A 21875-nucleotide genomic window follows, 5' to 3' on the forward strand; every position below is an offset into this window, starting at 1 on the left:
AGTGATGCAATATCCTTGTCCTGGTGTCATAGCTCCACCAACATAATTGTGGCCACCTATGATGTCATCATGCCTGTTCCTTCATCATTGCCTCACCCCCAATGTTATCTGCCCCGCCCCCGTGTTCGGGTTTAGCCATCAGCAAAGGTGGCAACCCTATTTGGGTTTCTGGTTCTCGGTAGGAGGTAGTGATGTGCTGGTCGGGATTTCCCAGACGCGCACCCGACCCTAACCCGCCCTCCCTTGGCCCACGCCCGTTCCTTTTATAGACCTGCACCGACCCGCCCATGGCGTCACAAAAGGGGCGGGGCAAGCAGGCGCAGCGTCTATAAAAGACGAACCTGGAACTTGGAAGCTGGCATTTGACGGTGGCGGGCGGGGGAGCAGGAGAAGAGCTCAACCCACACCCGCCACCTACAAGGAAGAGTGTGAGGCCGGAGTGAGAGGGGGTTGACTAACATGGAGGAATCAGCAATCAAGAATGGAAAACTGGCAGTATTTATCCATAATAAGGTTAGGGGCTGCTTACAACCACAGAGACAGACATAAGTGAGAATGGTATGTTTATGTAAAGCATCACCTGGGGTCTAGTTCATACTTACAGGCTCAACAAACTCAAACTTCTTCTTTTCCTGAACCTCTTGAACTTTGAATATATATTCCAGCGACGCATCTGAGAAGTTCTGATGATCCCTGTCTATCAGCGTATCGGCCTGTATAGAAATGTGCAGTAGAACCTTCAATAAACATATCATTATACTCTGTATAAAGACACACCTTCAGTCAAGAGAGGCATTGATATACATATATGGGACCTGTTATCCAGAATACTCAGGACCTGGGGTTTTCTGGATAAGAGGTTTTTCGCTAATTTGGATCTCCGTATCTTAATTCCACTAACAGATCATCTAAACATTATTTAAACCCAATAGGATTGTTTTGCCTTAGGAAAAGGAAATCGTTAAAAAAAAAAAATTATTGCCTTAATTATTATTTGGATTATTAATGGATTATTTGGATAAACTAGAGTCTATCAGAGTAAATTGGCGCTTTCTGGATAATGGGTTTCCGGATAATGAATCCCATAGCTATATAAGGCCAGTTGCTGCCAAGCCTTTTGTATAAATGATAAGTATAAGACTTACTGGTTTGAAACGCGTTAAACTGTATTCTGCTTCAAATGAAAAAAAAAAAACACTGATATTTTAAATTTAGATGTACTTTATATTCTTATAATAACCCACATTAAAACAACCAAATGTAATTCCTCTGTATTTATTCACGGCGGTGGTATATTTATTATATCACATGGTGCAGGCAGTCTACAAGCTGTATCATAAACACGTCAGAGACTGAGAAACATCTGCCATGTGATTTATATCTAATGGAACACCGAGTGGACTGCGGTGTATTTTATAGGTTCCATTTCCAGCGAATCTTCACATTATCTAAACAAAGCTTTACAAGGTGTCACTTCAAAAGCGGCTGCACTGAAAAGCAGGTCCCCCCCCCCAGATCTGGACTGCACTTGGCTCTCTCTCTCTCTAAAGCAAATGCCTGATTTGCATCAAGGGGAGGGCAGCTATAGGTTTGTTCAGTCGGTGGCTGCTATATACAATGATAAGGAGAAGCAGCTGAAAAATGAGAAAGAGATTGGAAAAATTCATATACGTGTTTTCAGTGTAACTGGATGTGTTAAAATGTGGTACTTTTTCAGCTGTATCAGGGGGTGGGGATATGCCAATAAAGGGGTTTCTATACATGCCATACTGATTATTGTGTATATACTGTATATATTGAGCTGTGCTAGGGGTCGACTTTATATCGGGAAGTCTACACAAAGTCGACATGATAATCTGGTAATAATGTGTGAAGATTTCACCTTAAACACATTTGAAAAGTGGGCTTTGTGTTAGCAGTTGCCTTTTGAGCCATCTCTTAGAAGTGTGGTGTGGTGAAGGCTGATATATTTGGGTAGGAGGTATTTGGAGGCCAATGTATTTGGGTAGGAGGGATTTGGAGGCCAATGTATTTGGGGAGGAGGGATTTGGAGGCCAATGTATTTGGGGAGGAGGGATTCGGAGGCCAATGTATTTGGGTAGGAGGGATTTGGAGGCCAATGTAGTTGGGTAGGAGGGATTTGGAGGCCAATGTATTTGGGGAGGAGGAATTTGGAGGTGGATGTATTTGGGTAGGAGGGATTTGGAGGCCAATGTATTTGAGTAGGAGGGATTTGGAGGCCAATGTATTTGGGTAGGAGGGATTTGGAGGTCAATTTATTTGGGGTGGAGGTATTCAGAGGTGGATGTATTTGGGTAGGAGGGATTTGGAGGCCAATGTATTTGGGTAGGAGGGATTTGGAGGCCAATGTATTTGGGTAGGAGAAATGTGAAGGCTGATGTATTTGGGTAGGAGGGATTTGGAGGTGGATGCATTTGGTTAGGAGGGATTTGGAGATCAATGTATTTGGGAAGGAGGGATTTGGAGGTGGATGTATATGGGTAGGAGGGATTTGGAGGCCAATGTATTTGGGAAGAGGGATTTGGAGGCCAATGTATTTCGGTAGGAGGGATTTGGAATCCAATATATCTGTGTAGGAAAGATTTGGAGGCCAATGTATCTGGGTAGGAGGGATTAGGAGGCCAATGTATTTGATTGGGAGGGATTTGGAAGCCAATGTATTTGTGTAGGAGAAATGTGAAGGCTGATGTATTTGGGTAGGAGGAATTTGGAGGCCAATGTATTTAGGTAGGAGGGATTTGGAAGCCAGTGTATCTGTGTAGGAAAGATTTGGAAGTCAATTTACTTGGGTAGGAGGGATTTTACACAGCTGTATCTGTGTAGGAAATATTTGTAGGTCAATGTATTTGGGTAGGAGGGATTAGGAGAACAATGTATTTGGGTAGGAGGGATTTAGAGGCCAATGTATTTGGGTAGGAGGGATTTGGAGGCCAATGTATTTGGGTAGGAAGGATTTGGGAGTTTGAAAAGAGACTCCTCAATGAACTTTTAACTAGAAATTCCTTATTCTGACTACTATCCCATTTTTCCTATGAAAGACAGAGATAATGATGGTCTAGGAAGGCAGTACCATAAGATAGACATGGACAGGCCCGGATTTGTGAAAAGACCAAAAAAGGCCCGGGCCTAGGGCGGCAGAATTTTATTGGGGCCGCCCAACCACACCTGCATTGGTTTGGAAGCACTGGGGATTTGCAGGATATACAACACTTTTTAAAATTTCCTGTGCACCAATCCCCAGTACTCTGGGCTCCATGCTAAAAATTTGCACAAGTGCACATAGGGAGTGTATGGGAAAATGTACAACGGTGGGCCTAGGGGCACCTGCTATATAAGTACGGCCAGGCCCAGACTGGCAATCTGTGGGTTCTGGCAAATGCCAGAGGGGCTTGCTGTAAGTTGCCATAGACAGTCACTATTTATTGGGCTGGTGGAGGGCTGCTTGTGCCTCTGTGTACTTGGAATGCCAGGGCCTATTGTGAATCCCAGTCTGGACCTGAATCCGGCCCTGGACATGGGCACTGTCCCTTGATCATGTTGTCTAAGAAGTCGGCTGCATCTACTTTGGCCTTTTTATATCGGCTGAGAGAAAGAAGTAGCAGCATCTGTTAGGTAGAAGCTTCAGGCAACCCTATGGTCGACTTGTTTCAGATACATCGTGGAGGATTTCTTTATTACCCTTTGTTGCGGTTGTGCATGTGGGTGCTGATCCTACTAGCCATGAGCAAACTGAACATTGATACAAACACTGGTGACTACCGACCTTTCTACAACTCAGAAGGCAGCAATCAATCCATACACCGGCAAGTCTGACCTTTTCTACACGACACCGGAAGCAGCACACCAAATGTTAATCAATTGTACATTGTATGGTTTAGAGGCAAGTCTGTATGTGAGCAGATCTCTTATCTTAAGGGGATCTCAGGCTGGAACAAAGCCTGTTCTTGCTCTATGGAGCTTTCCTTGTCAGACATAATATATTGTAGCTCTTAACAGTATCAGGAATGGATATACACTACACTGTACATGTTACATGTTTTTCAGAAGGCAGCTTGATCAAGACATGCTAATAGTAACAGTATTTGAATTATTTAACATTTTGTTCCGCATATTTCCAGTCTTGCGTGTAAACTTTTATCCGGTCATTAGGGAACCAATTACCCTTACTGTCGGCCAGTGGTCTGAATCACTGTGCAAGATGAATAGGAAAGAGGCTGAGTAGAAAGTAGATATTAAATACTACTACATATACAGTAGCCACATGAGTCATTTTCTTTCTGGATGCTGCAGGGGTCAGTGACCCAAGGAACAAGATATATATTTTTTTAACATTTCAAGCTGGAGGGAGACAGAATAGATAAAAAACAATGATGACCAACTGCAAACTGTTTCAAAATTTCACCATCTACATCACAATGCATGGGGCTGCTGCAATAACCTATTCTCTAGATCAGGGATCCCCATGTTTTTTTTAACCTAGAGCCACATTCAGATGTAAAAAGAGATGGGGAGCAGCACAAGCATCAAAAAATATTCTTGGGGTGCAAAATCTGTGCTATTTGGTAGTCCCTATGTGGACTGGAAGCATACAGGAGGCTCTGTTTAGCAGTACACCTGGTTTTTATGCAACCAAAACTTTCCCCCAAACCAGAAATTAAAAAATAAGCACCTGCTTTGAGGCCACTGGGAGCAACATCCAAGAGGTTGGGGAGCAACATTGGATGTTGTCCATGAACCACTGGTTGGAGACCACTGCTCTAGTGGAATAGTGTAGTCAACCACCACAGTGAACATGCATTTTTTTTAAGCAATGGTGAAAGTTGGGCATGTCCACATGGCTTTGCTAAAGTGAAAGTCCTATATCCAATATTCAGAAACTGCACTGATTAATGTCGGATATTACAGTCATTCTCAAAGGACACTATTATGGAACACAGGACCTTTGGCGTAATTGTTCATCCATCACAACGCTATACAAAGCACCTATCATTTACAAGCTCATCGCCAGAAGCAGAAAGGAAAGATTTTAAAAACTCACCTCCTGTAGAAGAGATTCTTTCTTCTTTGAAGACAAGTTCAAGTGCTTCTCAAGAATAGAGTAATATTTCTCGCTCTCCTTATCAAACTTCTTCTTTCCTTCCTAGGGGGGCAAAACAGAACCATCTAAATCTTTTATGCCACCGTATTCTGGCAGAAACAAGACAGCGCAATATGCAAAAAATTTCAGTTTGCCCAGTTTTGGCTTTACAATATCTTTGTGTTTTTATTACATTCTCCCTATCAGGATGCTTAGCAGTTGCTATAAGTGACTGTAGCGTCTTCTTTGGTGACCTTGGTCAAGCAGAGTGCCCAATAAATGCTGCATTATCAGTAAAAACACCTTGGCTCTATAAATAAATGAGGCCCATAATCTCTGATATGCTGACCTGTATAACAGCACTTGGTCTGCCGCCACAGCACTACTTTGTAACTTCATATATATATATTTCAGAGTAAGGGGGTACATTATGACTCATTCTGTATCTTTGGTGTCCAGAAGAGTCCAGGAGAGCCCCAAGATGGACATCCCTGCTTAGGTACACAGTCCTTTAGTCACCCTCATATAAACCTGTATTTAATGTGGCTTCCTTCATCCTATTAAGCTAATACATTTTTCATTCAGAGAGTAAAGTTGGGCCCCGTAAGCCTTTAGTTTGCATATGGTTGTAGCATATAACAACAAATCCAAATAGGTAAATAAATAAGGCTATTGGTCAGAAATGGATGGGAAAAAGGGAAAGTAAACCTGACATTAAATGGATATGTGTGACTTAGATAACAGTACCAGTAGAACAGTCATTGGCTTCAAACAGTGGCTGCCACCTGGAAAAAGGCAATGGATGACTTCATTCCATGGTGCTTCCTATTAGGAAAATGTGCTATCATGCAGAACATTCCTGAAATCCTTTGTCTTTTAATATGTAATAACCAACTGGAGGCCTCCCTTCCTTCTTGTGTAGGCTGAGCACAGACCAAGGGGCACTTCCAGGGTACATTACTTCTAGTTTAGGTCATTCAAATTTACTTGTTGTTTAAACTTCCCCTTTCTCCTATTTTAGTTTGTGTCAGGGTGAAGCCTCCCCATTGGCTTTTATGAAAATGCAGGGTATAATTGCTTACACATTTGAATGCTGGGGGTTGCTGGGAGTTCTATTCCAAAAGCATCTGGAATGCTGCAGGCAGAGCTGTCTTTAGTTGTAGCAAGGCCAGGCAAAAAAAAAACCCCAACAACTCCTATCATCCCAAGACTCTAGTTTTACCATCTTGACCTGCTCTTGATATCTTGCTCTACTGTTGCCATCTAGCCCTGCTGTGGCCATATTTCACTGCTGCTTTCATCTTGCCCTACAGTCACCAACATTGTCTACTATTGCCATCTTGCCCTGATTTTGCCATCTTACACCACTGCTTTCATCTTGCCCTAGCCTATTGTCACAATCTAGCCATTTTACACTACTGCTGTCACCTTGCCCTACTGTCACCAACTTACCCTACTGTGCCCATCTTGCCTTGGTCTTGCCTTTTGTAAGAAGGGCAGGAAGGTGTACCATAAGTCACCAGACAGTAGACAATAAATTTTTTATTCCAACTGTTTATTGTTCCATAGCACACTGGGCATACCAAAATCCAATCATACGTTTATGTTTAAAGGGCATGTAAAGGCAAAAAAAAATAATCGAATTTTTACTTTCTTTAATGAAAAATAAACCTATCTTCAATATACTTCAATTAAAAAATGTATACCGTTTTTATAAGAAACCTGACTGTATGCAGTGAAATTCTCCCTTCATTTACTGCTGTGGATAGGAATTGTCAGACGGTCCCTAACTGCTGAGCAGGGAAACAATCATACTTATGAACAGCAGGGGGAGCCCCCGCCTTACTTCCCAACCATGCAGAACTCAAGCAGCTTTGTTTGTTTCCCTGTAGAGCAGTCGGCGACTGTGTAGAGATTTGTATTGGATATTAGTTTTGCCTTTACATCCCCTTTCCAGTTTCCAACTCCAGCTGCAGGGATAAAGATCATGGAGCCAGATTTAAACAGATAAACTGGGATTCTATTTGGAGGATTATTTTGCTGCAGCCACTTGTTAAGCAGCCCAGACCACACTGAGCATGTGCGCAGTCTTGGTCTTGCAGATGTTTAACAAAGTTACAAGATGGTGACCCCCTGTGGCGAACTTTGAAAGCATAAATCATTTGTTTGATTAGGCTTGTGGTCCAGTAAGTGTTTATGTTTAGTATACAAAATACAGCATTACTAGCCTTATTCTATTTTAGACTTTATTTCCCATTAAAGGCCTTGAATGAGGTTACAATTTATAGTAACACTTTCACACCTACAGTAGCTTCCATGCTGTCAGGTCACACATTTTCTCGTTTCCAACTCACCAATTGGGATCACCATCCCTACCTGTTCTCAGCAAATTGACACTCCAAATTGTTATCTCTACACGTATGGTGGGCTGACAATCCAGACTGATATCCATGTATTTTAATATTTCCAAGTGGAAAATCAAAAGATTTTACACCACATCCCGAATCCACTTTGGCACACCCACTTACTCCCATACTCTTCCATCTAAATCCCCACTCTTTTGGGACATGTGAATTTTAACTGAGTTAATAGGTACTAATAACAGGTATATCATTTGAACACATGGATCTCCAGGTTTTACAGCACAGCTTTGTACATATTAGTCAGCAGTGATTGGTGGGGAATTCAGGGTAGTTTGTGATATTGCACTGGAAATTGCTAGTGAGAAGTTTGATCACAAGTGGAATTATTATCGGTTGTATCCAAGTGCACAAGCTGTACAGAATGGCTTCTCAAAAACAAAATATTCAGAATATAGACAAGCTGCACAAACTGATGGTACAACACACTGAATTTCTGTATATAGTTTCCAGAAAGGCTCCGGCACCTGCTCTTTCAATTTCAACCATAAAATCTGTTTACTATTAGAAGAAGTAGGCAAGTTGCGGCCCTTGTGCATTCCTTTGCACAGATCTGCTCTGTTCATCATATTGAAAGCTTAGGCTTTTCTTTCTTCTCCCTTGAAATCCAATCTCTGCTAAACCTTCTGAGACTTTCCATGTCGCATATTAATCATCACAAAGGCACTTGGAGGAAACCATTTAAGCACTTGGTTACTTGTCTCTGAAAATGTGGATCTTCTATTATTTCTGGCATATTTGTCACAGCTCTAAATACATTGTGACAATACCTGGAAATAGTAAGAGGATTTCAAAGAGAGAGTCTGCTGTAAGCCTTGGGGCAGACCTGTACCTACACACGCTTATTAATCAGACAGCAGCCATACAAAGGAGGCATTTAGTGTTTATAGCCAAGACTGTGAACATGGCTCAGCAGCAGAGCAAAGAGGGAATTTACTCTGGGTCCCAATGGTAAAGTTGTCTATGCACGTCTGTTGTCTATTCATATGCAAATATTCAGTATTCTTACCCAAACTGGCAGCCTTTCAAAGCATGGACAACTGGACTAAAACAATTGACTTGCTCTCTGTCTAATTAGGGCCCTGTGCAACATCTGATTGGTTGCTATGGGTTACTAAATCCAGGCAAATTCTGCTCATTTTATCATATAACCCTATGGATACCCGTGTTCCAACTGCCACTCTGAAACTGTCACATTTGCTAAGAAGGACATGAGCTTCCTTCCTTCTCCCAAGTCTAGAAAGATGTCTAGTCACTGACTCCAAAAATAAAGGGTCATGGTCAATTTAGACCTTTATGAGTTCATGAAAGAAGCTCAGACTGTTAGCTCACTGGGGCAGAGATTATGTATAATATCTCTATAATATCTCTAAATTGACAGGGAGTGAGGCTATTTTTCCAAGTATTGCAGCCTTTTCGTTTAACCTTTACTTTTAATTAACATGCTGCCCTTCCTTTAACTTCTCATTTACTCATGTACAAACTGATTAATTACTGTTTATTTTGTGATTAGCATTGGCATTTCCTTGACGTTTTGCTTTGCACTTTGTAAAGATATCCAGTTACCTAAAATTACAAAGCAGAAGACATTAAAGTAAAAATAAACCTTAAATATGATTAAGAACCCAAAATGGACTAATTCCATTAGAAATCTCAAATGGTTAAGTCAGAACTAGTGGGCTGTAATACTTATTCATATTTTCCTTCTGTATGCTATTATTTCCTGCTTGGGGGCTGACCCCAGCTAATGTTCATAAATGGAGCCATATTGGCTGGCACAGATAGGGACATCCATGCTACTAACAGAAAGACTACCAGTCATGGGAAGGGCTTCCATCTACTGGAGAAAGAATAAAGATTGCAACAACTGAGAATTTTTGTTCTGTGGAAATAATGTGGGCCGGCACATTTTATCTGAAAGGCTTCCAATTTTTGAAAGCATTATTAATGGAAATTTAGAAAGTAGAAAAAGTCCCTGTACTGTAAATACAGTAAGTGTTTGCCATACATTTCTTCATAACTAGCTACTAGGCAAACATTCGTGTAATAATAAGGACAGGAAATTAGCATCTACCCCATATCACAACATTCAGGTTGGGGACCCATTCCCAGGAGCAGTGGCTAGGGTGGCCAAGCTTGAAGGACATTTAGGCTGATTTTTGTGGAGAATGTCTATTTGCTCTTCTAGATCCAGCTGGAAGCTAAATGATCATTGAGGGTGATATTTGTAGGTCACCACTTATTCTTGGAACTTTGCCTGAATTACTGATAAAGTAGAATTTTATATGTCTGTAACCTTGAGATGACTGATGGGGGTTGGCCATAATTCTCCATACTGTGGATGGGAACAAAACACATCACATAGTTACTGAGAGGGGCATCATCCCAGTTTCATATAATTAAACAAATCTGAGTCCTAAACTCCTGGCATAGTTACATTAAGGTCCACTGTAAAAGATACAACAGTAGGCTGACCATAGGTTGAAACAACCCAATATGTAAAACATTGAATTATTAAAGTATGGACAAAAAGGTCAAAGTAGATTAAGCCCACTTGATTTGATTTGAACTTCACCTCTGTTTCCCTTTCATCTACTGTAAATGGTTACCAGGGTTAAGGGGCACATGGAAAAAAAATCCTTAAGAGCCTTGATGGAGCAAGAGTAACATGGGATTGTGGCCTACGCAGAGATGAGCTCATCCATGTTACCAACTGTGGGCCAGACACTGTGCTGACCAAATAAGGCAACTTCTGCTCATTCCTGAAATCCTTTTTACCATTCCACTCACTTAATAGTTTCTGGTATTTGAGCAATAATTGCAGCATTCACTCGGTTCGCTTCAAACCGGAATATCAGGAATCACAACAGCAAAATAAATATTTAGAAGACATGGACAGATCTCTGATTTTTATTTGTTTTCTTTAAGAACCATGTAACCTTCAAACGAGCATTATGGATGGAGGCAACTTTATTGCTGCATCTGGCACACATGTGCACAACTAAAATTTCACAGGGTGGTGTAAAATATGCAAACTTTCCACTGTTGTGAGATGCCTTCAACAGTTATTAGCAGAGAAACTTATCACCTAAAAACATTCTCATAAGCTATAAGTCCTGTTTTCTATCTGAGTCATAGAAGTTCCTTGTACATTGTACGAGGAGCAACAGTCTTATATTGTTCTTCCTGGCAGTTTTACCAATGCTGGAAGCAAGCATGAACTTTAGGGAAGGGAGGTGAACTAAAGTACGGTCAATTAGTGAACATGTCCTATCGGAAGTGGACACCAACATCCACCACTTCTGTAGTCCAAAGATTGGGCCTGTCATGGCAAAATTTGGAGAAATAATTGGACTTTAGTTATAAATAGCGGATAGTTTTCCTTAACTTGAAACATTTTATGGAATGGCGATGGGAACGTACAAACTCCACTACTACTGACAAACTTGTGGGATAAGCTTAAAGAAGATAACTGGAGATTCCTTGGTCACTTTTTGAACATGTCCTATCAGAAGTGGACACCTAACATACGCTACTTTTGTAGTCCAAAGATTGGGCCTGTCATGGCAAAATTTGGAGATATGATTGGACTTTAGTTATAAATAGAGGATAGTTTTCCTTAACTTGATTTTATAAAACGGCCATGGGAACGTACTAACTCCACTACTACGGACAAGCTTGTGGGATAAGCTTAAAGAAGATAACTGGAGATTCCGTGGTCACTTGGTGAACATGTCCTATCAGAAGTGGACACCTAACATCCGCTACTTTTGCAGTCCAAAGATTGGGCCTGTCATGGCAAGATTTGGAGATATGATTGGACTTTAGTTATAAATAGAGGATAATTTGTCACTTTGTGAACATGTCCTACTAGAGGAGAACAGACTCACTTATGCTCAAAAGCATGGTGTATCAGAACTACAAGTTTTGTAGTCCACTAATTGAGCCTGTAATGGCAACATTTGGATATATGATTGCCTTTAGTTATAACTAGAGTATAGTTGTCTTTACCTAGATGAACTGTTTTATGGAACATCCATGGAGATGTACTAACTCCACTTCTTCTGACAAGCGCATGTGATAAGCTAAAAGATGATACCTGGGAAAGTGACTAGGCCAAGCAAGCATGACAATAATCAAAGTACTCTTTAGAGCTCTTTCACTTTGTGATTACAAGAGCAGCCAGGCACAAAAAATAAACACTTTATTCTGAAAAGAACGTCCCATTATAAGCTGAATTATTTATGAGCTTTTGTTTGCTTGTACCAGATATTAATTTATTGAGAACAAATAATTCCTCATAAGATTATTTACAGAAGGAAAGTGATGTGTAATTCTCAGGGCATCATGATGTGACAATTTAGGGGGGACTCTTTTTGGCACTAAGCTGCCTTAGCTTGGTTTTAAGACGGTAAACCTCTAAGGCATTTTAAATGAAAAATAAACATGAGGCAAGAGAAAAAAATATTCAACATTGTTTTGTGATGCCACATTGGTTATCTGATATATTTCCATGAACCAGGAACAACACAACTTGTAAAATATTATAATACCTATAAGCCCCCTTGATTCTATGATTTCTGGTTTCACTTTGATCTATGTCATGTCACGTGAAATTCAACCCTTTAAAGGAATTGTTCAGTGTAAAAATAAAAACTGGGTAAATAGATACGTATAAAGGCTGGAGTAACTGGATGTCTAACATAATAGCCAGAACATTACTTCCTGCTTTGAAGCTCTCTTGGTTTCTATTGATTGGTTTCCAGGCAGTAACCAATCAGAGACTTGAGAGGGGCCACATGGGTCATAACTGTTTGCTTTTGAATATGACCTGCAGGCTAAGGATCAATTGCAAACTCACTGAACAGTTATGTTCCATGTGGGTTCCCTTTAGGGTTGCTAACTTTTCAGGAAAAAAAATACTGGCCTTCCTATATAATCACAAACAAGGTAAGGAAGCACCACCCATCAATTGAGAAAACCAGTAGATGGTGTGCACGGTTAAAGAGATAAGTAAATAAAGAAAAGAAAAAGTTGACCCTTGAAGTTGCACCACCCCATCATAGAGCCCGATGACTATGGGAACAATATTAAAACCCAACTTTTACTAATAACAAATAAAATCATGAGTCCAGAAGAACATTTAAAATAAAGTTAGGAACAGGGAGACAAGGAACCTAGATTAGATAAAGCGATAAATGCAAACCATGGGTTGAATATAAGGCTGATACGTCAAGTCTGTAGTGAGCCAGTACAGTCTGTAGTAAACAACTACAATAATAACGTGGTATAGGGCAAAAGGACAAATATCATGTGGCCTATAAAAGGTATAGGTAACCTATTCAATTGCCACCCATTGTCTCCCTGTTCCTAACTTTATTTTAAATGTTCTCCTGGACTCATGATTTTATTTAAAGGGATCCTGTCATCGGAAAACATGTTTTTTTCAAAACGCATCAGTTAATAGTGCTACTCCAACAGAATTCTGTACTGAAATCCATTTCTCAAAAGAGCAAACAGATTTTATTTATATTCAATTTTGAAATCTGACATGGGGCTAGACATTTTGTCAATTTCCCAGCTGCCCCCAATCATGTGAGTTGTGCCTGTACTTAAGGAGAGAAATGCTTTCTGGCAGGCTGCTGTTTTTCCTTCTCAATGTAACTGAATGTGTCTCAGTGAGACATGGGTTTTTACTATTGAGTGTTTTTTCTTAGATCTACCAGGCAGCTGTTATCTTGTGTTAGGGAGCCCTTATCTGGTTACCTTCCCATTGTTCTTTTGTTTGGCTGCTGGGGGGGGGAAGGGAGGGGGGTGATATCACTCCAACTTGCAGTACAGCAGTAAAGAGTGATTGAAGTTTATCAGAGCACAAGTCACATGACATGGGGCAGCTGGGAAATTGACAAAATGTCTAGTCCCATGTCAGATTTCAAAATTGAATATAAAAAAATCTGTTTGCTCTTTTGAGAAATGGATTTCAGTGCAGAATTCTGCTTGAGCAGCACTATTAACTGATTCATTTTGAAAAAAATTTTTTTCCCATGACAGTATCCCTTTAAGTTATTAGTAAAAGTTAAGTTTTAATATTGTTCCCTGAGTCATCGGGCTCTATGATGGGGTAGTGCAACTTCAAGGGTTAAGTTTTTCTTTTCTTTATTTACTTCCTATATATTTTCTTTTTTCCCTGTTAATAACATTGTGATCCACCATCATTTTTACCGGCAAGGCGGTAAAATACCAGCCAGGTGGCAACCCTAGTTCCCTTAAAGTCGCTGAATAACTCAGAGTTAGAGAGCTGAAAAGCAGGAAGTTGTGTTCTGTTCTGTTACACATCCAGTCATTCCAGCCTTTATAGATTACATTTTTGGCTAACTAACTATATTGAAAACATTTTTTATTTTGCACAGCCTATCTATTCACCCAGTTTTATTTTTATGCTGAACTGTTCCTTTAAAAAAAAAATCCCAAAATAACGCCAAATTTACCAAAGGAGCCTTATAAAACAAGAGAATATGAGTGGACTAAATGAGCAGACCATTCCTTCTCCTTCTTATCTTCTGCCTCCTGTATTATCTCCTTTATATACACAATTTGCCTCTTCGTAGAAACTAATAGGCTCCTTTATCAAAACCACCTTCCCTGTGGGTATCTGATACAAGCTGTCTGGAGATGATAAATGTCCATTTAATTAGTTTTACACGGTCTGAAAAGCAGGGTATGTGTGGTCTTGATAATAGGCCATAGGAAAACACAGGATACCGTGCAGTGTTTAAGGAATACTGTCATTTATATTACAAATAAACCAATGTTATTGCCTGCTATTAGCATGGGACTGTATAGTAATGTGCATGAAACATTCAAACTTAGGTATTGAAGTTACATGAACTTTCCTATGGGTGGTAATCCACAGCAACTAATCAACAGTTTGCTTTTACTGGTCTACAATAACAATACATATAAATGTATAATTATAGTTAATATTTTATTTATACTTAATTATAAGTATAAATATTTGGTTATTATTTGGAAAATCCATATAATCTTTTATCACCAGGATTTTTGTTTTGCTTTCTCCTTTACTACCTTCACTTTTATCATGCAAGTGTTGTAAAAAAAGAAACAATTAGCTCAATATAAACAAGCCCCTCCCTTTTTTTAAGATGTTGGCTGGGTCTCAGGCTTACAGATAAGGGGGAGTTCATTATACTGTAGGGATTTGCACTTCTTTGCCCAGGCTAATTGCTTAAGCACTACCTTCTAAAATACAACCACACAAGTAACAACCCAATTCAGTCAGTGCAGCCCTGCATTCATTTAGCAAATGAAATGTGAAATATAGATCCCTGTAATTAAATTATTTTCCTCTGAGATTAACAGGAAAACAGGTTATACAGCAAAGTGTAGTATGGCAACGTGATAACGGAGATTAACTTTTCATAAAACACTTTACTTTAGTGAGATGAGAAAAGACTTCCATTATCAATTAAATCTAGGGCCCATAATAACTGCATTATAATAATGAGTGATATAGCCCAATAGAGATTTAACCAACTAAACGAGAGTCTACTAAACCAAGGCCAGTGATAGGTTAAAGGGGTTACTCACTTTTAAATTAACTTCTAGTATGATGTTGAGAGCAATATTCTACGACAATCTGCAGTCGCAATTTTATTTTGTATTACTAGTGGTTTTTAAGTTTTATAGCTTTTTATTCAGCAGCTCTCCATTTTGAGGAATCTGGTTGCTAGAGTCACAATTACCCTAGCAACCATGCATTGATTTGAATAAGAAACTGCAATATCAATAGGAGAAGGCTTGAATAGAAATATGAGTAATAATAAGTAGCAATAACAATTTTTGAGCCTTACAGAGCATTTGTTTTTTTTTAGATGGGGGTCAGTGACCCCCATCCCCATTTGAAAATTGGAAAGAATCAGAATAAGAAGGCAAATAATTCAAAAAACTATAAAAAATAAATAAAAAATAAAGACCAATTGAAAAGTTGCTTAAAAGGTAAAAGGTAACCTGAAGGTGAACCCACACCTTTAATCTTTCTTTAGAAATATTTATATAGGTATTAATTATCTAACACCATTGCAAATGTCAGTGGCTGCTCAGAGAATAGTCATACATTATTCATTATTTAATAGTGTTTCTGAATCACTCACACACCCACTTCTCTGTGCACCAATAGCACACACCTCCAAAAAAGTAAAAGCAATAACCATTACTAACCAATCAGCAAATAGCTTTTATTGGTATAGAGCAGCTAGAATAATGAAATCAAAATTCTTATTTGTTGGGTAATTGTACCTTTGACAGTTAATGAGTTCAACTGATTAGTTTCCTTTGTATATAGGGTTGGTTTAGGGCAGGCGTCAAGGGCCTAGAACTTTAGAGGGGGTTTTATATCTCAGTATCACCAGTTATATACATTAGAGTTTGTGTACCCTTTAAATGACTTACTTTGGCTGCACCTATCTGTTCCTTCCGAAACTTTTCAAGTGGCAATATTAGAACATCGTTGGCATTCTGGATCTGAAAAAGTATAAAAGAAAATTGGATTAACGGAGGCATTTTGTAAGACATTAGGAATGACAAACCGTCATCTTTGGTGCTGCCACCAACAGTAAAACAGTAAAAAGGCTACTTGATGTCAATGTTATTAACAGCAAAGAAGATAAAATTGATATGAAATATTTGATATTTGAAATATTTGATAAATGATATTTATTGGTTCATTTTTGATGGACACTGAGGAGCAGTCTATACAGGGTCTGACTGGGCCGTTGGGAAACTGGGAAAAACAATGGCGTAACTATAGAGGAAGCAGACCCCACAGTCACAGGGGGGGGGGCAGGGAACAGGAAGGCCTAGACTGTGAGGTCTGCTTCCTCTATAGCTAATAAAAAAAAAACCACCTCCCCAGCCGCTCCCTTACCTGCGGAGAGGAAGGTGGAGGCAAGTTGGGGCGGGAGTGGGCAGAGTTGGGGCGGGGAATGGGTAGGACAGGATGTGGGCAGGAGTATGGGGATCAGAGTGCGCCGGACCCCTCTGAAGATTTTTTTTCAGGGGGACCAGACTGTGGGGTCTACTTCCTCTATAGCTAATAGAAACCCCCCTCCTCCACAGCAACTCTCTTACCTGCGTCGAGGGAGGGGGATGCAAGTCGGGGTGGAGTTGGCCAGGGAGGGGGCGGGAAGTGGGAGGGAGGATGGGGATTGGAGTACAATGTGCCCCTCTGAAGATTTATTTCCTGGGGGGCCTGGCGCATTCTAGTTACACCACTGGGGAAAAATGTTCAGACTCAGGCCCACACTCCTGCACAGCCCCATGGCAAATTTGGACTAAGGAGGCCATACTGACGCTTTGTGGTCTGCACATGCTCACTGGGGGGTTGCGTAAAATAAGGGGTGCCCTGGAGATTGTGAGACCCCCGGTAGGCCTATGCTGCCCCAGTCTGATGCTGACGCTATGAATACTCATCCCTTTAGAAAAGGCAGTCCATCCAGGATTTGAGACTGGGCTGAAATCCACCACTTTTAGCAGGATTTGGCTAAATCCTCAAAAATGTATACTAAATATAACTTTAAAACTCTAAATACCTTTTTGTTCACATATAATTACAGTTTTACATACTTCTCTGCAAATTAGGTTTTGGCTTAGGCCCATGGGACCCATAAGATTTTTTCCCACCCATGATGCCTGCCTTTGGCCGTTGGTAACCATGACAGGCAGCTCAGTTGGTGACATTCTTTTATACACTAGCAGAAATACACCAGTGGAGAAAATTCTATGCGTGCCGTGAGTCTTACGTACTGTATTTGGCTAAATCTTTTATGAAGGATAGTATGTTTTGGGTGAATCTAAAAATTATGGATTTATTGTATGGCATTTATAAAGCTCATACTCCAAAAAGTTGTCAAGTTAATGTAGTATGAACAGAACAAATACAAAAAAAATTACCGTTGAGCTCCGATTTTAATTAGAATTAACAATTGCTTAAATTGCAGCTTCGGCAGCTACTTAGCTAAAGCCAGAATCCCTTGACAGCCATTTTTTAAGCTCAGTATGCGGTTCTATTGATAAGTGAGAGTAAAATACACTAGAAGCGCTTCTGGATGTCTCATGGTATTCTCCACAGACAATGCCTGGACACATATTATTTTTTTCTGTTGGACCCGATACTAATGAACTTGAAAAAGGGGCACCGACCTTTATCTTCCCCTACTTGAACTAGAAAGCAAAGACAATTTCCATGGGAAATGTGAGGAGAAAAGGCAAATAGATTAAGTAAAGGGCAGGAGGATAGTGAGTGGCCTCCCGTTCTGTTTATATTGTTTAGAGCTGTAAATCCAGCACTGGAATCCTCAGTAGAAGCAAAGACAAGAGCTCACAGGAAATCACATCTGGAACTGAAAAACAGAGCCACTTATGTATGGATGTCAGGGAATGGAGCCAATCATACATAGATGGCAGCTAATGTCGGGGAATGGAGTCAACTATACATAAATGGCAGATTATGTTGGGGAACATACACAGATGGCAGCTAATGTTGGGGGATGAAGTCAACGATACATAGATGGCAGCTTATGTTGGGGGAATGGGGCCAATCATACATATCTGGCAGCTAATGTCGGGGAATGGAGTCAACTATACACAGATGGCAGCAAATTTTGGGGATTGGAGTCAATCATACACAGATGACATCTTATGTTGGGGAATGGAGTCAATCATACACAGATGACAGCTTATGTTGGGGAATGGAGCCAATCATACATAGATGGCAGCTTATGTTGGGGGATGAAGTCAACTATACATAGATGGCAGCTTATGTTGGGGGAATGGAGCCAATCATACATAGATGGAAGCTAATGTTGAGAAATGGAGTCAACTATACACAGATTGCAGCTATTGTTGGGGAATGGAATCAATCATACATAGATGGTAGCTAATGTTGGGGAATGGAGCTAATCATACATAGATGGCAGCTAATGTTGGGGGATGAAGTCAACTATACATAGATGGCAGCTTATGTTGGGGGAATGGAGCCAATCATACATAGATGGAAACTAATGTTGAGAAATGGAGTCAACTATACACAGATTGCAGCTATTGTTGGGGAATGGAATCAATCATACATAGATGGTAGCTAATGTTGGGGAATGGAGCTAATCATACATAGATGGCAGCTAATGTTGGGGGATGAAGTCAACTATACATAGATGGCAGCTTATGTTGGGGGAATGGAGCCGATCATACATAGATGGAAACTAATGTTGAGAAATGGAGTCAACTATACACAGATTGCAGCTATTGTTGGGGAATGGAATCAATCATACATAGATGGTAGCTAATGTTGGGGAATGGAGCTAATCATACATAGATGGCAGCTAATGTTGGAGAATGGAGCTAATCATACATAGATGGTAGCTATGTTGGGGAATACAGTCAAGTATACACAGATAGCAGCTAATGTTAGGGAATAGAGTCAATTATACAAACAGTAGAAGGCAGCTAATGTTGGGGAATGGAGCCAATCATACATAGATGGCAGCTAATTTCGGGGAATAGACCCAATCATACTTAGATGGCAACTAATGTCAGAGAGAGGAACCAATCTTACATAAAGAGCAGCTAATGACAGTTAATAGATCCAATTATAAATGTATAAAAGCTAATGACAGGGAACAAATACATACTTCCTAGATGGCAGCTAACGAGATGGAGGGGAGCTAGTTATATACAGATGGCAGTTAATATATGAAGTTTATCCAACTAAACATAGAGTGGAGCCAATCCTATATACATATCAGCTAACTGATGGCAGCTAATGCCAGGGAGAACAACTAATCATACATAAATAGCAGCTTATGTCAGGGACCCATTCATACATTGATGACAGCTAACAGAATTCAGCTGAGATGGTCATACAAAGATGGCATCGAATGGCAGGGAGCAGAGCCAATCATACAAGGTAGCTAATATTAAGGAATGGAGCCTACATACAAACAGGGCAAGTAACTGCAGGCAGCTAAGCGAATCGTGTATAGATGGAAGCTACTGGAAGGGAATGGAGCCATCCATATACAGATGGCAGTTAATGACAGGAAGTGGAGCCAGTCATACACAGATGGCAGTTAATGACAGGAAGTGGAGCCACTCATACAGAGATGGCAGTAAATGGCAGGGAGAAACACTCACAGTTGATGGCAGTTAATGCAGGCAGTAGAGACAATCATTCCCATAAAAGTTTGCAGAATCCAAACCCAGTGGTTCCCATACTATCCCCCCATACTTTTCTGCTGCTTCTTTCTAAAAAGATACAGCTTCTTCTAAGCACTGAGATCTACAGAACCAGGCCAGTGCCTCATTCAGCCCATGAAAGCAATTGTTGGGGATATTTTGCAATAGGCCACACATTCTCTCATTGGGAAGCGCACTTTAGATAACAGTCACGCATAAAGAGAGTTAAAGAGACGACCTTTCAAGGCAACACTTGTGTGGGAAAGATCAGCTCAGGGAACAAGATGTTCTAATGTTTATAACATCTACAAATCACAGTGTTTAGATTTGGATCCAATCGCTGCCCATTGGAACACGTTAAGCCTTCATCTTTTCCTTAAAGGCCCTACTCTAAAATAAAACTTTTTATACTCTCACAAATATATCACCTGGAGAGGTATATCATATCTTCTGGTCAGCGAAACCAAAATAATAAAAGGGCCACAAGCCTCTCACTGACAAGGGCACGTGCCAACTCTCCAGCTGGGAAAAATATTTCCAATGTTCCAGGTTATATTTAACTTTGCAATAAACAGATTTTCATCTGAACTCAATCAAGCGCAATGGGAGAAGACACAAATGCCGCAAAAGTCACATGGAATAAAAAGATATAAATAAGAGAGGGGACTTTTTTTTTATCTTTTACTGAAAAAAATCCTTAAAGGGATACTGTCATGGGAAAAAAAATTTTTTTCAACATGAATCAGTTAATAGTGCTGCTCCAGCAGAATTCTGCACTGAAATCCATTTCTCAAAAGAGCAAACAGATTTTTTTATATTCAATTTTGAAATCTGACATGGGGCTAGACATTTTGTCAATTTCCCAGCAGCCCCCAGTCATGTGACTTGTCCTCTGATACACTTCAATCACTCTTTACTGCTGTACTGCAAGTCAGAGTGATATCACCCCCCCTCCCTTTTCCCTTCCAGCAGCCAAACAAAAGAACAATGGGAAGGTAACCAGATAGCAGCTCCCTAACACAAGATAACAGCTGCCTGGTAGATCTAAGAACAGCACTCAATAGTAAAAACCCATGTCCCACTGAGACACATTCAGTTACATTGAGAAGGAAAAACAGCAGCCTGCCAGAAAGCATTTCTCTCCTAAAGTGCAGGCACAAGTCACATGACCAGGGGCAGCTGGGAAATTGACAAAATGTCTAGCCCCATGTCAGATTTCAAAATTGAATATAAAAAAATCTGTTTGGTCTTTTGAGAAATGGATTTCAGTGCAGAATTCTGCTGGAGCTGCACTATTAACTGATTCATTTTGGGAAAAAATTTTTTTCCCGTGACAGTATCCCTTTAATTTACTGGCCAAAGCACCACAATAACAATATTGCATGTTGTATGAAATGTAGTATTCATAATATTATAGTTGTTCCCATTATGGATGATGGTTTTAAAAATAATAGGGTTTTTTTCATCTGTTTTAAGTCATTTGCTTCTTTGAAGCTTGTCCTACAAGCATGGCAGGCTCAATTATTTAGTAGTCGGTCATAGAAGAGAAGGAGAAAACCCCCTCCGTCCTGAGACTCCAGCCAATGGAAACCACAGGTAATATGACAAGGAACAGAGCCTGAAACAATGATACTAATGGACCACGTTAAATCAAACTTAAGTCTAAAGTGAGCCTGTCCAAGGGTTTCCCAAAGAAAAGACAATACTAATTAATAACTACTGTCTTGACTGTTGGCGTTTTAGATCCATAGTGATTATGGGCATTTTGGCCATTCCCTAACCCTACCTTTTGCTCCACTGATATGGGAATATTGGAATCTTTGCATTTTAAAATGAGGTTGGTAAATAAGGGATTCAGGTGCAAATTACTGCCGGAGACAAGACATTTTACTGCTGGAAACAGGGTTAGTCCAAGCCAACGGGTGCCATAGGCAAACCTGCCAGAGGAGAGGAAGAGTAGCAGAGGGGAGCGAACACAGATTAGGGTTAAGACCCTTAAACAAGTACCTGCCCAGCATCCCCCTATCATTGCACCCTGGGCAGGTACCTCTTCTGGCCCTGGCTGGAAACTGGGGGATAGGGGCTTATATTAGGGAAACTACATAAAA

General features: G+C 40.2%; 1 protein-coding gene across 1 annotated transcript in view; it reads right to left on the minus strand.

Annotated features, from left to right (window-relative positions):
* arhgap42.S (Rho GTPase activating protein 42 S homeolog) overlaps positions 1-21875 on the minus strand; it is a 166963-nt gene that overhangs the window by 38747 nt on the left and 106341 nt on the right. Inside the window, exons 4-6 of the mRNA XM_018250342.2 lie at positions 15988-16059; positions 5060-5161; positions 603-713 (exon numbers count right to left, since the gene is read on the minus strand). Coding sequence (XP_018105831.1) covers positions 603-713; positions 5060-5161; positions 15988-16059 — 285 coding nt within the window. The remainder of the gene's footprint in view (positions 1-602; positions 714-5059; positions 5162-15987; positions 16060-21875) is intronic.

Source organism: Xenopus laevis, chromosome 2S (genome assembly GCF_017654675.1).
Source record: "Xenopus laevis strain J_2021 chromosome 2S, Xenopus_laevis_v10.1, whole genome shotgun sequence".
NCBI classification, from domain to species: domain Eukaryota; kingdom Metazoa; phylum Chordata; class Amphibia; order Anura; family Pipidae; genus Xenopus; species Xenopus laevis.